The sequence below is a fragment of the Mauremys mutica genome, chromosome 7 (genome assembly GCF_020497125.1).
Source record: "Mauremys mutica isolate MM-2020 ecotype Southern chromosome 7, ASM2049712v1, whole genome shotgun sequence".
NCBI lineage: Eukaryota > Metazoa > Chordata > Testudines > Geoemydidae > Mauremys > Mauremys mutica.
In genome coordinates this window covers 108,730,913-108,743,928 of record NC_059078.1, presented here as the reverse complement: position 1 = coordinate 108,743,928, position 13,016 = coordinate 108,730,913, and the positions used below count along the sequence as shown (strand labels likewise).

The window sequence follows — 13,016 nt, the reverse complement described above, 5'->3', positions numbered from 1 at the left end:
AAAAGAAAACCTTTCAAGCTAGCAAGGAGGTTCTTGTCATAGAATCTCAGGGTTGGAAGGGACCTCAGGAGGTCATCTAGTCCAACCCCCTGCTCAAAGCAGGACCAAACCCAATCAAAGCAGGACCAAACCCATTTGTGTTCGCTTACTAACAAAGGCTTTTATTTAAAAAGCCTAAGCTCTAGTTTGTAACGTCACACAAAACAGGCTCCTGTTTCTGTCTCAGCAACTGCCTGAATGGGCTCTCTTACCTGCTATCACCTGGTACATAATGGGCAAGAGACAGATGTAACTAACTACTCAAAAGGTAAAATCATCACTGGTATCATCACTATTATAGTGTTCTGGCTTTTCAGCACGAACCATAAAACGATCTTATTTCTTTTATAGAAAAGGTAAATTACCTGCTTAATCGTAAAGTCATTGATAAGGTGGTGATTATGTTCATTAAGGTTACAGTGCAACGATACACAGTCACTCTGATATAGCAGGTCCTGGAGTGTGTAGACTCGCTGGACGCCCAGAGACCTTTCTATCCCATCCTGCAGGTATGGGTCGTAAAATATCACACTGAATCCAAATGCCTTGGCTCGAACTGCAACTGCCTGCGCAGTGCGACCTACATATCAAGAAAAAGAAGAGAAGATGTTGAGAGTCACATGGCTTGAGTGATGTGACGCTGCAGCACTGCGTTCAGTAGGCAACAGATCCATTTACTGCCACTATTTGCTCCCATGTATTTTCTCCTCATGCCACAGCAAATTCATTCGGTCTGCACTGACTCTGCTCGCTTGCGTTTACTTATTAGCCACATCCATCTGTCAGGAGGTGCTGAGGTGCCGGGGCTTTTGGAAGAAAGAATGACATAAGCAGTGGCTAGAGCCAGGCAGGTGGTACAGACGTTTCCCTGCACCACTTTTCTAATACACCTTCATACCCACTTATTTGGCTCTTAGGACTCTTCCAGGAGGTGATCTGTGGCCTGATGCTGCTCCCATTGGCTGTTAGGCCCCAATCTTCAAATTATTTAGGTGCCTATGGGCCTAGATTTGTATCATACTCCTGTCCTGTACTCAGGGCATGTGGCTGACATGAGAGGTGCAGAGGGGAACGCTAGTGTAATGAAAAGCATTTCTCCTTAAAGAGGCATGGTGCGTTCTGAGGATGTGAGCCGAGGCCAGGGCTAGCGATCTCAATGGAAGACATGGAGCCAGGAACTTCAAAGCCCAGCTCTGAAACTTGAGACAGGCCGGTGACGTCCAATACCACAGAGAGAATCAGATTCTGCACCTCTAATAAGCGCCAGAGTGTCCTGTGGCACCTTATAGACTAACAGATGTATTGGAGCATGAGCTTTCGTGGGTGAATACCCACTTCGTCGGATGCATCTTACGCTTATGCTCCAATACGTCGGTTAGTCTATAAGGTGCCACAGGACTCTCCGTTGCTTTTTACAGATCCAGGCTAACACAGCTACCCCTCTGATACTATGCACCTCTAATGTGTACAGATTCATTAACCAGGGGCTGTAAAGTGCTTTGAGCATGAAAAAGGCTAAATATTATCACTAACCCCCCTGCAGTGCCCATTCTCCCCCCCCATCACTCGCTGGCACATTTATGCCAAACTTCCATCTGCAGCAACCTCAGCCCCGAACCTGGTGATTACATCACTTCAATTCATTCGGCCTTTGGCTTAAGAAAGAGCAAAAAAAGTAACCAAATGTGTCATTTAACGCTCCCCTGCGCCGGTAACACAACCCCCCTGCCTTTGAGCCCCCCCCCCGTGCCCCCCGCCCCCCGCCGCAGCCGTGACATCTGTAAGCCTCTTTCCCTCTCAGGATCGACTGTCTAGCTGTTGACTTATCTGAAGGGCAAACATTAACCATGCAGCACAGCGTGCAGAGGGCTAGGCCTAGAATGCGCCTTTACAATATAAGCAGCAATAGTGGTCAAAGGACTGTCCATTAAGCATTTGCCATGTTATTTAAAAGGCTGTCGTCGTTTGAGTAAACGTAACTATCTGCACCCCTGCAGCGCTCGGCTCTGAGGTCAGAATTTGACGCTACCACCCCACCAGGGTAGGGCCACATTCTGTGTGTTCTCGGAGCAGGCCAGGCCATGAGGAGCCGTATTAAGAAACGAACTCCTTTATGAGGTGCTTTTGTTCAAGCAGACAATGCCAAAATAAAATAAAATAAAAATAAAGCCCTAGTTATAAGAGCAACTTGTTTGCTGTAGGCTTTTCCTTCCATCCTCTTGCTGAATGGCTATTTAATTGGGCATGACTAAGACAACTGTCATGGTTTTGAAGCAAAGGTTTAATAAGGCTATTCTGATAAAGAGGGACAGCTGCAGTGCAATCAGCAGGTCATTATCCACAATGTCGTTCCTATTCAATGTCATTGCCTGGACTCGGCTACCCAAGTCCTACATCAATACATGCCCCTTCGTTCCTCATTCGTCTGTCTGGCAATGTAAAGAAAGCCAAATAACCAGGCACTGTCCATTCATGTTGAAGTACTCATTAGAATCAGGCTCTGCGAGTCCTGTGCCGTGACTGCCTGAAAAGCTGCCCTTACCTGAGTACTTCATACAAAGCAGCCCCTGTCTACAGCCCAGGCCCATTCCTCAACACAGCAAAGCATGAGCCCCGTCATTTGACTGCCCCCTTTTGGCTGCTGCTAGGTGACGCTGAGGGGCTGGAATGCCAAGGCGTGAGTGTGTGCTGGAGCCTTTCTCCTCCCTCCAGCAGCAAGCTCTAGGCGTGGGCCTGTGGTTACAGGAGCAGACCCTGAGTGTGTTATGATGCGAGGAAAATGGAAGAATTTTCCAGACCAAGTCCAGCCATTCAGGGCCTCTGTTTTCATGCAGCCCAATGGCAGGGGCCAGTGCTTCATTTCTGAATATTTTATTTTCCCAACGAACTACTTCTGAACACGGTGAGCCAAATTCACCTCTCATGTAGCACCACCGAAGTCACTGGAGTTATGGCAGAGATGCAATTGGCTCATTGTCCGAAATACCAGTGATAATGGGGCTAGCCCGGCCCAGTGCCCTGGGTGTGGACTACTTCTGCTGGTGGATGTACAATACAAACAGGATGCTTACACTGGCTCTAGAACAACAATAGAACGGCCATTCTGGCTCAGACCAATGGTCCAGCTAGCCCAGTAGCCAACAGCGGGCAGTGTCAGATTCTTTAGAAAGAATTAACAGAACAGAGCAATTATCGAGTGATTCACCCCCGGCATCCAATTCCAGCTTCTGGCAGTTGGAGGCTTAGGATACCAGGGGCATGGGTTTGCCTCCCTGATCACCATTAATAGACCTATCTTCCACTAATTCATCTAATTCTTTTTTTAACCCAGTTATAGTTTTGGCCTTCACAACATCCCCAGCAACGCGTTCCTCAGGTCCTGTGCTGGGGTACCCTGTCTACAGATGGTCACCTCAGAAGTGTACATCCTACGCTCACAGCAACCATGGGGCAAGCCTCATGGTGGATTTTCTAAGGACAGTTTCAAATGCTTAACCATGGCCGTGTTTTAAAATTCAATTCCAGGTGTGTTCCCACAAAGATGCATGTTAACAAGTAATCACTGCCAAGCTATGGCCAATAGCTTCCCCCCTTCTTCCCTGTCCACATTCCACCTTTTGTCTGTTTAAACTGTTTTATTTCCTTTGGGTCAGAGCCTGGAGGGGGTTTGCTTTTCTCCAGTGCCGGGCAGCTTCCACACAGCCTGAGTTGAGCTGTAGCTTCCTCTTGGCAACATGTGGCAAGCCATCAGGTAAAGAGGTACAAGCTTTCTGGCATTACATATTTAGCTGCTATGTCCCCCATCTGCAACACTAGCAACATGGCTATTTTTAGATAGGATTCTTTTCAGTTTCACTGATGCTATTTCCATGAACTATTTCGGGTTCAATGAATTAGCATTTTCCTTGGAAAATTTCCTTCCAGCTCTTCTCCTGAGTCAAGAGGACACACTTCCTGTCACAGAAATGCAGGAGGGCAGGGTCAGCCTTAGGGAAAATGGCAGCCTGGGCAAACTTGTATTTTGGTGCCCTTTCTTTGATTTTGAGAACAGCAGCATGGGGTGCAGGGTGCAAGGACCAGCCTCTAGCTCCGGAACCTGGCCGGGCTGCACAGGGAAGAATTTCTGAGCTCGGGGGCTCCCCCGGCCATACACACCCTGACTACCTAATGGCAGGAGAGTGGTTGCATAGCCACCCCCCCATCCTGTGGGAAAGGGGGATCCAGGGGCTGTGCCTCCCCGCCAGGCTGGAAGCTGTGGGTGGCATTGCATACCCCCTTCTTGGCTGGCCAGGGGCTCCAGCCCCGGGCTCGCCCGCACTCACCCCTGCTCTGGCAGTCCAGGGCCACCAGCTTGTGGCACTTGGGACAGTGCACCCCACAGCCATGGCACCCTGGGCGGTACCCCATCCGTAAGGCCAGCCCTGCGGGAGGGTAATCATCCCTGGCTCCTGGCGACACACCAGTGCTTGAAGCCATGCACTGGAGCTCAATCGTCAGCATCAGTATATACAACAACGATAACTGGCGGCCCCAGTGTGCGGTGCTGTGCAATCCCTGAAAGAGCCTGCACTCTATACAGAGGACAGAAAAAGGACTGGAGGGGTGGGGAAGGGCAGAGAAGTGACTTGCCGAGTGTTACACAGCAGGTCAATGGCAGAGCCAGGAATAGGCTCCAGAGCTCCTGATGCCCAGGCCAGTGCCCTAGCCACTAGGCCATGCTGCCTTAAAGGGAAGGAGACCCATAAGTCATGTGTCACTTCCACAATTCACCCTTCAGCATCTGAGAATAAAGAGGGACCCACTCAGGCAGAGGGAGAGCAGTGCGCAGAGGCAGTAGGAGCTGGGACGGAGGGGGAATCATTCTCTGCAGGGAAAGAAGATGGAAAAACTACGTCATTACATTAGGGCCTGGTGTTAGCTTCGTAAAACAGCTTTTAACCAGTACTCTTCTATTTCTTTAATGAGGGATTTTTCAATACAATAAAAGGACAGGCAGGGTCTGAGCACTGGGCTAGGCGCCAGGCCTCCTGAGCTGGAATCCTGGCAGTGTGACCTGGACAACTTACTTATTCTTTTCCCTTCACTCTCCCCAGTTATTAGAATGCACAATGCCGACCTACCTGCATCCCAGGGGTACTGGCAGGATTCATTAGTGATGGGCAGTGACGAGAAACAGCATCACACAAAGACTAGATATTGCTAGAATGTATCTTCTGACTGTCACCCTTGTACTCTAACCACTGGCCAGTGCTTCCATGCTGACATCTGATGTCTGGCCGCATGCCCAATGTGCAGCGAGACACTGTCATGACATACACCAACACTATCTTGTTGCACACCAGCCGTTAACACAGGGCCCTCAAACTTCAATAGTCTGAGAGACAGAGGATGTCTGCACAGCAAAAAATCCCTCTGGCCGGGAGTCTCAGGCTTGCAGGGCTCACGCTGCGGGGCTGAAACCAGCAGTGTAGATGTTCGATCCTGGACAGGCGCCTGGGCTCTGAGGCTGCCCCTCCCCCCTGCTGGGTTTCAGAACCTGGGCTCCATCCCAAATGTCTACATTGCTATTTTTAGCCCCCCAGCACAAGCCCCATGAGCCCGTCAGTTGACTCAGGCTCTAAGACTCATTGCTGCGGGGGTTTTGTGGGTTTTTTGGTTTAGCTGTACCCACAGGTACCTTCTAGCCAAGTCACTCACTACATCTTCAGCCCAGCGTTAAAGCATCTTTAATGCACGTTCGCCACAAGTGAGAACAGATAAGCCACAATGCCAGTTATCTGTGCTACTTTCGCTCCACTGCAAGTCAGATTCTGGCTTGGCTTTACGCAGCCGTGCAGAAGGCATCCGGGGGAGTGAGACTTCCCTCTCCTCTGCAGCATCCTGGAATTTCCCTTATGCACTGGTGGACAGGGATTGGGCTCTGCTCCCAAAATGGGCTGGCCAGCATGGCGGAGTCAGAGCAACTGGGTCATCAGCGGCAGCAACTCTGGCTCTAAAAGCAGGAGCCGCTACTGCCTGGACTGAAAGACTCAGCTCTCAGCCAAGGCTGTAGCAGGCTCAGCAACTTCTGTCCCAGCCACCATCAGAGGGGAAGAGAGTGCCATACTAAGTGATCGGGGGAGGGGAATTGTAATCTTCTCTGAGGAGCGAGCAGGGAGCCCAGAAGGAGCTAGGTCTCCTGGGGGCAGCACACATTCACACACAGGCTGGTTCCATGGGCACCAACTTATATGGGCTCCTGGGGCTTTAGCCCCAGGAATATTCACAGTCAGGGGCTCTAGCGATATTTGGAGCTAGGTTTCTCCCCTGCTCTGGGCTGCCGGCAGCCGCGGGGAGCCCAGAGCCTTTTAAATCCCAGCCGCGGCCGGGAATCAGTGGGCTCTGGGCTCCCCGCTGCTGCGGGCAGCGCAGAGCCCTCTGACTTCCGGCCGCGGCTGGGAATTAAAAGGCTCTGGGCTCCCCGCGGTTGCAGGCAGCGCAGAGTCCTTTGAATCCCAGCCCCTGGCCGCTGATTGCCCCCTCCCCAGACCCAGGGCCGGCTCTAGACCCCAGCGCGGCAAGCACGCGCGTGGGGCGGCATTTGCCGGCAGGGGCAGCAGGCTGGGTCGGTGGACCTGCTGCAGTCATGCCTGCGGGAGGTCCACCGGAGCCCCGGGACGACCGGACCTGCCGCAGGCATGACTGCGGACGGTTCGCTGGTCTCACGGCTCGGCTGGACCTCCCGCAGGCACGACTGCGGAAGCTCCACTGGAGCCGCCGGACCAGCCAACCGTCCGCAGCTGCGGGAGGTCCAGCCGAGCCGCGCGACCAGCGGACCCTCCGCAGTCATGCCCACGGGAGGTCTGCTGCTCCCGGGGCTCCGGGGCGTCTCCCGCGCATGACTGCTTGGGGCGGCCGAATATGTAGAGCCGCCCCTGCCCAGACCCCTGCCCCAACTGCCCCCCAGGACTTCCACCCCCTATCTAAGCACCACTGGTCCTTGTCCCCCGATTACCCCCTCCCGGGACCCCTGCCCCTAACTGCCCCTTGGGACCTCAGCCCCTATCTAAGCCTCCCTTCTCCTTGTCCCCAACTGCCCCCTCCTGAGACCCCACCCAACTTCCCCCCAGGACCTTCCTACCTGTCCCCTGATAAACCTCCTGGACTCCCATGCCTATCCAATTGCTGCCTGTCCCCTGACTGCCCCTCCGAACCTCTGCCCCATCCAACCCCCCCTGCTCCTTGTCCCTTGACTGCCCCCCGGAACTCCCTACCCCTTCTCCAACCCCCAAACCACTTACTGTGCCGCTCAGACCAGCGTGTCTGGCTCTGTGCAGCTCCAGACAGTTGCTGCCATGCTCCCCCATGGAGCCCACAGCCCTCTCCCACCCCCAGCACCTGCCTTCCAGATTTGAACACCTCAAAATTCAGGAGTGCTCAAGCTCGGTTTGGGCAGCTTTTACTTCATTTCTCCCAAATCAGTTTCACCTGCAAGGTGCCAACTGAAGGTGTTGGAGAACAGAGAGATCGGGTGGCCTCCTAATGCCTGGAAAAGAGACAAAGGCCGGAGGAGGGAGTGTCAGTGTCTGTGCGGACTTCTGGGAAGTGCACGGTGTGGAAGGGGATGCTGTGATGCTTTGGAACAACTCCATACAAAGCCAGTCAGGACTCTGGGGGAGCCTCCTCTCTCGGAGCAGACTGTCTCCAGGGCAAGAAGCTTACACCTTCCTGGGTCTGACCTCGGAGCATTCAGCTTGCCCTTCCACATGATGCACTTTCCACAGCGAGTCTGCCCAGGCTGGTCCTGGGGCAACCAGAGGTCCCTGCACCCCAACTCCGCAGTCAGATGTGACTCTCAGCCAGACAGTAAAACAGAAGGTTTATTAGATGATGGGAACACAGTTTAAACAGAGCTTGTTGGTACAGAAAACAGAACCCCTCTTGGGGGGTGGGGAGCCCAGAACCAAGTTCTGGGTCTCTCCCCATTTCCCCAGCCAGCTCCAAACTGACACTCCCTCCTCTGGCCTCTGTGTCTCTTCCGGACAGGGAGGCCACCTGATCTCTTTGTCCCCAACACCTTCGTTGGCATCTTGCAGGGAAAACTGAGGCACCCACACAGTATTCAGAGAAAATATTAACATTCCCAATTCATCACAACAGGTGCAACAAAATATAATACTGTATATTGAAGTAGGCAAGTGCTGCTTCTGACTTTCCACTTTTAATTGACCCTTGTAATCTTGTGGCACTGACGCGTTGTAGCTTCATTTTATATCGGCTTACAGGGCGGGAGCGGGGGGGGGGCACCACCATTTTGGGCCCCACCAAAAATTATACAAACCTGCCGCCTATGGCTGGTTCATGTAACGAATACATGGGCTGGCCCCGTGCATGGCCAAGGCACTGCCTGGGGAGAAAATCATTGCTAGCAAGAGGATACAGAAATTGTTGCAAAGGTTCATGGTCACATTGCAGAGCTGCACTCTGGAGACAAGCGCGGTTGGAAGATACAGCATGAAACAAGGCTACCAGTGTGTGCGCAGAACCCTTTGGGAAAACTCCCACGGGGAAAAGGGAGAGTGCAGGAGAGGCTCATGAAAGCACTGAGGAGATGGGGCTCACCAAAGTCCCTGCAGCCTTGGAAATCTGCTTCCTCTTCGCAGAGGAAGCTGGGTTCACAATTCTGAACAGGAAAAGAACAGGCTCCTTCGCCGGAAAATCAGGGCACATGGCTTCTGTTCCCACGTAGCTATAGCGGCTTAGAAACACTGTTAAATCGGTGGAACCCCTAGCGTGGCTGCAGTTGTATCACCACAAAACTGCCCACATCAGTAGCGCACAGTCTAGTAAATGCAGCAAAATAAGCTCTGCTGATATAGAAGATCTAAGTCAGGGATGGGGAACTTTAAGGTAGTGGAGGGCCAGTTAATCCATTCCAACCCTTTGAGAGGGGTCCTGAGGGAGGGGGGCTGGGGAATGAGCCTGCCCCGCATTTATGCTGCACTACTGGCTCCTCTGCCACGGGGCTGGGCCCGGCTCCCCACTCCGGCCTGTTGGCTTTCACCACAGTATCACGTCACAGCCACCCTGTTCCCTTCCTGGCCCTGATACCATCAGATCGCCTGCCCCAAGCTGGACACCAGGGGCCCAAAGAAAATGATCTATTTAGTGGGATGCAGCCCCCGGGCGACCAGTTGCCCATCCCCGATATAAGTCCTGAGAGTCGTACTCCTCCAAGGTCAAGACTCCATTAGCTCACTGCAGATGGCTCTGCTTTGGATATTTTGTCCCCCAAAGTTGCCAACATACCAAATCCAATGAGGCCGAGAGTTTCTCCTCTGATCCGAGCTGCTCCCGAGGCCACCTCCCTTATCTGTTCCACACTCTGCACCCGGGTCCCTTCCCTCAGTGCTTGATACAGCCAAGTGTTCCGCCTGTAGAGGTTTAGGACATGGCATATGGTGGAATCTGCAGTCTCTTCTACAGCTGCTGATGGGATATTGCAGACAGCAATCCCTGGAGAAGGGGGAAAAAACCCAACAAAATCACGATCTTAGAGCCGCGCAATCTAGTCACTGAAACACCAGCAAATCTCCAGGATTCTCACTAATGAAACTGTCCAAGAAACTGATCTGAACCATTTCTGTTATTTGATACCATCAGCAGACCATTTCCCAACCCAGCATGTAGGTGGACCTGCTCAAAATCACATGACAGTGAAAGGAATTTTGTGGCAAACTCCCAATATCACCTTGAATTTGTACTACTAGATGCTGCTTCACAAAGCACCAAACTCTCACCTGCAGCCTGCGGACTATGTAAGAAATAACATACATAAGAACATATGCTTGGCATACAGGATCAGGCAAGCTGGCCTTCTAGCTAGGTACCCAAACACTGTACTTCCCAAGGTACATTTTTTCCCCAGAGGTTTTAAGCTAAAAACTCAAGACACCTTTTAAAGCTAAGATTCCATTTATTTTAAGCAATCCTAATTGCTAACAATGAATCCTATTTTGATACTTATAAAACAGTATTTTTTCCTCAATGAACCACTTAGAAGTTCTTTTTAAATGTAATTCCAGCAGTACAGTTATAACAGGAATGTTACTGATCTGTTTTCTTTACTTTAGCTGCATATAACATTAGTGTATTAATTTTCTGCAGTGAAGGGGCAAAGTAGTTCCAAAGCATGTGAGTCCCAACCAGGCCCATTGTTCCTTCACAAAGGCTGGTTTTATAAGCTGCAATGAGACTCCTTTCACCTCTGAAATGTCAGTCTGCTGCATTTCTATGCAGAGCAAGCGTCCCACCACACACACACAAATAAACTGGTGGGACCTCACCACCGGGCCACAGCAGGGCAGCGATACTGGCCAATGCAGCTGGTAGTTCTCGGGGACAAAAACTCAACCTTTTTGATCCTATTCCATCCTTAATCGAGGCTGTTATGACATTGTTGCACAGTGATGTGTGGGAAAAAGGGGTTCCTTGGGCGCTTCTGGTTTAAATTCTACCACTAGATGGAGGGAAGATTTGGGGTGATTTCTGTCTCTGATGGGACTCACCCCATCTCTGGAGCCTTGCCAGGATTACTTATCCTTCGGGCTCTTACAAACACGTCTGAAGAAAAGTCTGCACTGGGGATGCACCAAGGGTCAGATTTTTTTTTTATTTTATTTTTTTTTAATTCCCAGGGCAGCCTGCCCTTGCCATACCAACAGGCCGTCACACTATTTCCCATTGCACTTGCTGAACACTCTTAGAAACAGGAAAACAGTATAAACATGTGCTAAGCTCCCCTGAAAACCAGGCTCTTACTGCACATGTGTTTTTTATGGAGCCTTTTGTCTCTCCTTGGTGATAAATAACGAGAAATGTTTAAACGGTAAAACAGAGATTTCCCAGCCCTTCACTCTCCCTCTCTGCAATAAGTCTGGCCCGGGAACACAGGATCACCCCAGGCTGAGGGAGAACATTTTTGCATGAGTCCCTCTTTTTTTGCCTATGTGAGAGTCAATAACCATTTTGGGTAACAGTTTTAAAAGTGCCCAACTGGTTTAGGCGCTTATATCTCATTGAAAGTCATTGCAGTTTAGGGTCCTAAAACTCCAAGGCCAAGATCCTCAAAGGTATTTCAGCAGCTAACTCTCAGTGAATCTACCTTTGAGGATCTGGCACTTTCGGGAGTTTTACCCACCGACATGACTGCCTTCCTTTTAATCCTTTCTTTGGCAAGAGCAGTCATAAGGTATGGAGCCCCATCTTGTGGTAAAGGGTCTGAATCCCAGTCCTTATTCAGGCAAACTCATATGAAAATCCCTACAGTCCAGATCCTTAAAGGTTCTCAGGCGACTAAGTCCACATTCCGGCATTACTGATATTCTCAAAGCTGACACCTAACCCTGGAGGCACCTCCAAATGCTGGTCGGCATTTGCAAAACCACCTAAATGGTGACGCTGCCCCACAGCTAATAAGTAGCTTGGAGGCCTTGGCTCAAGCTGACACCCTGTAGGCCCCTAAGCCAGAGTCTCAAATTGGGCAGGGGAAGGGGAACGCCTATCTCACCAGCAGAGCCCAGTCCTGTAGGCGTGCTCAGAGCATGATTAAGCCAGACCTGTCACACCACAACAGGAGGACTGGATGCAGGTCTCCAATCAATGGGGGCAGCACAGCTCACATATAAAATACAGCCGGGAGAGCATGAGCAGAAGAGAGAAAGATGGTTTCAGCTGCCAGAACATGGGCTACCTAAGCAGCTGACCTGTCTTTGGTGCCTCACTCCAGGAGAGGGTTCGCAGCTGAGACTGCCATATGGAGGGAGGCACCCAGCAGCCAGCCGCACCAGGTGCCTACGCTCTTCTCCTTGCCCTGGGTCCTTCTCGGGATTTCACTCCCAGCTAGCTTAGGCGGCTCCCTTGCCAATTCCTTCCTTAGGTGTCTAGCTCTCCCTATGCACTCTATGGGGAGCCTAGCACAAGGCTGACCATTTCACCCGGCAGCAGGCCGCCTAGGGTTAAGTACTGCTATGTTGAGCAGGGCAACGTCTATGTACCATACCTTTAAGGATTTGCGCATCGGTCCTTACCTTGTGAGAAGAATCTATGGGCTATTTGTGCGTGTAGGCAGTGCACTGCCGGCCTGCCTGACAGGGACAGATTTAAGAAGTGAGGCCTAGTGGACAAATTAACTGAGGGGAAGGGCAATATTACAGCCCGGTGTGGCACTCAAAGCTTGTCTTCACTGCACAGTGAACCCAGGTTATAACAAGTGTTGTCCTAACTCAAGTCCCATCCACACACACAACCCCTCAGCTCCAGAGCTGTGGTGCTTTTAACTCATGCTGGCTGGTCCGTCCGGGGGACAGGACAACAGCTCATCAGCTACTAACACAACCACTCCATGCTGCTAACATACTGGCTGGTTGTAGCTGGCGTGTTATTTCACTCTCCCTCCAGCTAGGCTAACTCGAGAGGCTACTCCAGTTAACTCTGCATTAGGACATAGCCTCAGTGGAGCAACCGGTAGCAGCTGAAGTGACAGGGGGGATTGAGGACACAGCTGTAACGGCAAGAGAGGCAGATGGACGCGGAAGTTCCTCCTCTCCCTGTACCAGGGAGGGGCAGGCTCTCACCTCCCACTAAACCTTCCTTCTCCCATCACTTGACAGTCTCAAGTAGCCTGATGCAGAGTGGTAGCTAGCCCACTCCTCCTGCCTACGGATGTAGGAGGAGCAGCAGCAGCAGCCCTGAGTGGGCTCTGGTGCAGTCTGCAGCCCTGTCAGCCTGGAGCAGGTGAGGCTGAGGCGCAGGGCTTGCAGAGTTCTCACAGTGCAAGAACCCTTTGTTAAGGTAACGAGTGCAGGCCTGGATCAGCTGATTAGGACACTGCTGAATAAGCCAGCTCAGCAAGACCTACAGTTGTGTGCTCAGTCCTGCTCTCAAGGGCCTGGGTGCTCCAAGGACTAGTCGAGCAGGTGGGGAATTCTGCATTCAAT

General features: G+C 51.6%; 1 protein-coding gene across 4 annotated transcripts in view; it reads right to left on the bottom strand.

Moving 5' to 3' along the window:
• Positions 1-13,016, bottom strand: part of CTBP2 (C-terminal binding protein 2) — a 231,923-nt gene that overhangs the window by 10,113 nt on the left and 208,794 nt on the right. For all 4 annotated transcript variants that reach the window (XM_045025959.1, XM_045025961.1, XM_045025960.1 and 1 more), the window contains 2 exons: positions 9,328-9,534; positions 405-619 (listed from right to left, as the gene is read on the bottom strand). In XM_045025959.1, the coding sequence (XP_044881894.1) occupies positions 405-619; positions 9,328-9,534 (422 nt within the window). The remainder of the gene's footprint in view (positions 1-404; positions 620-9,327; positions 9,535-13,016) is intronic.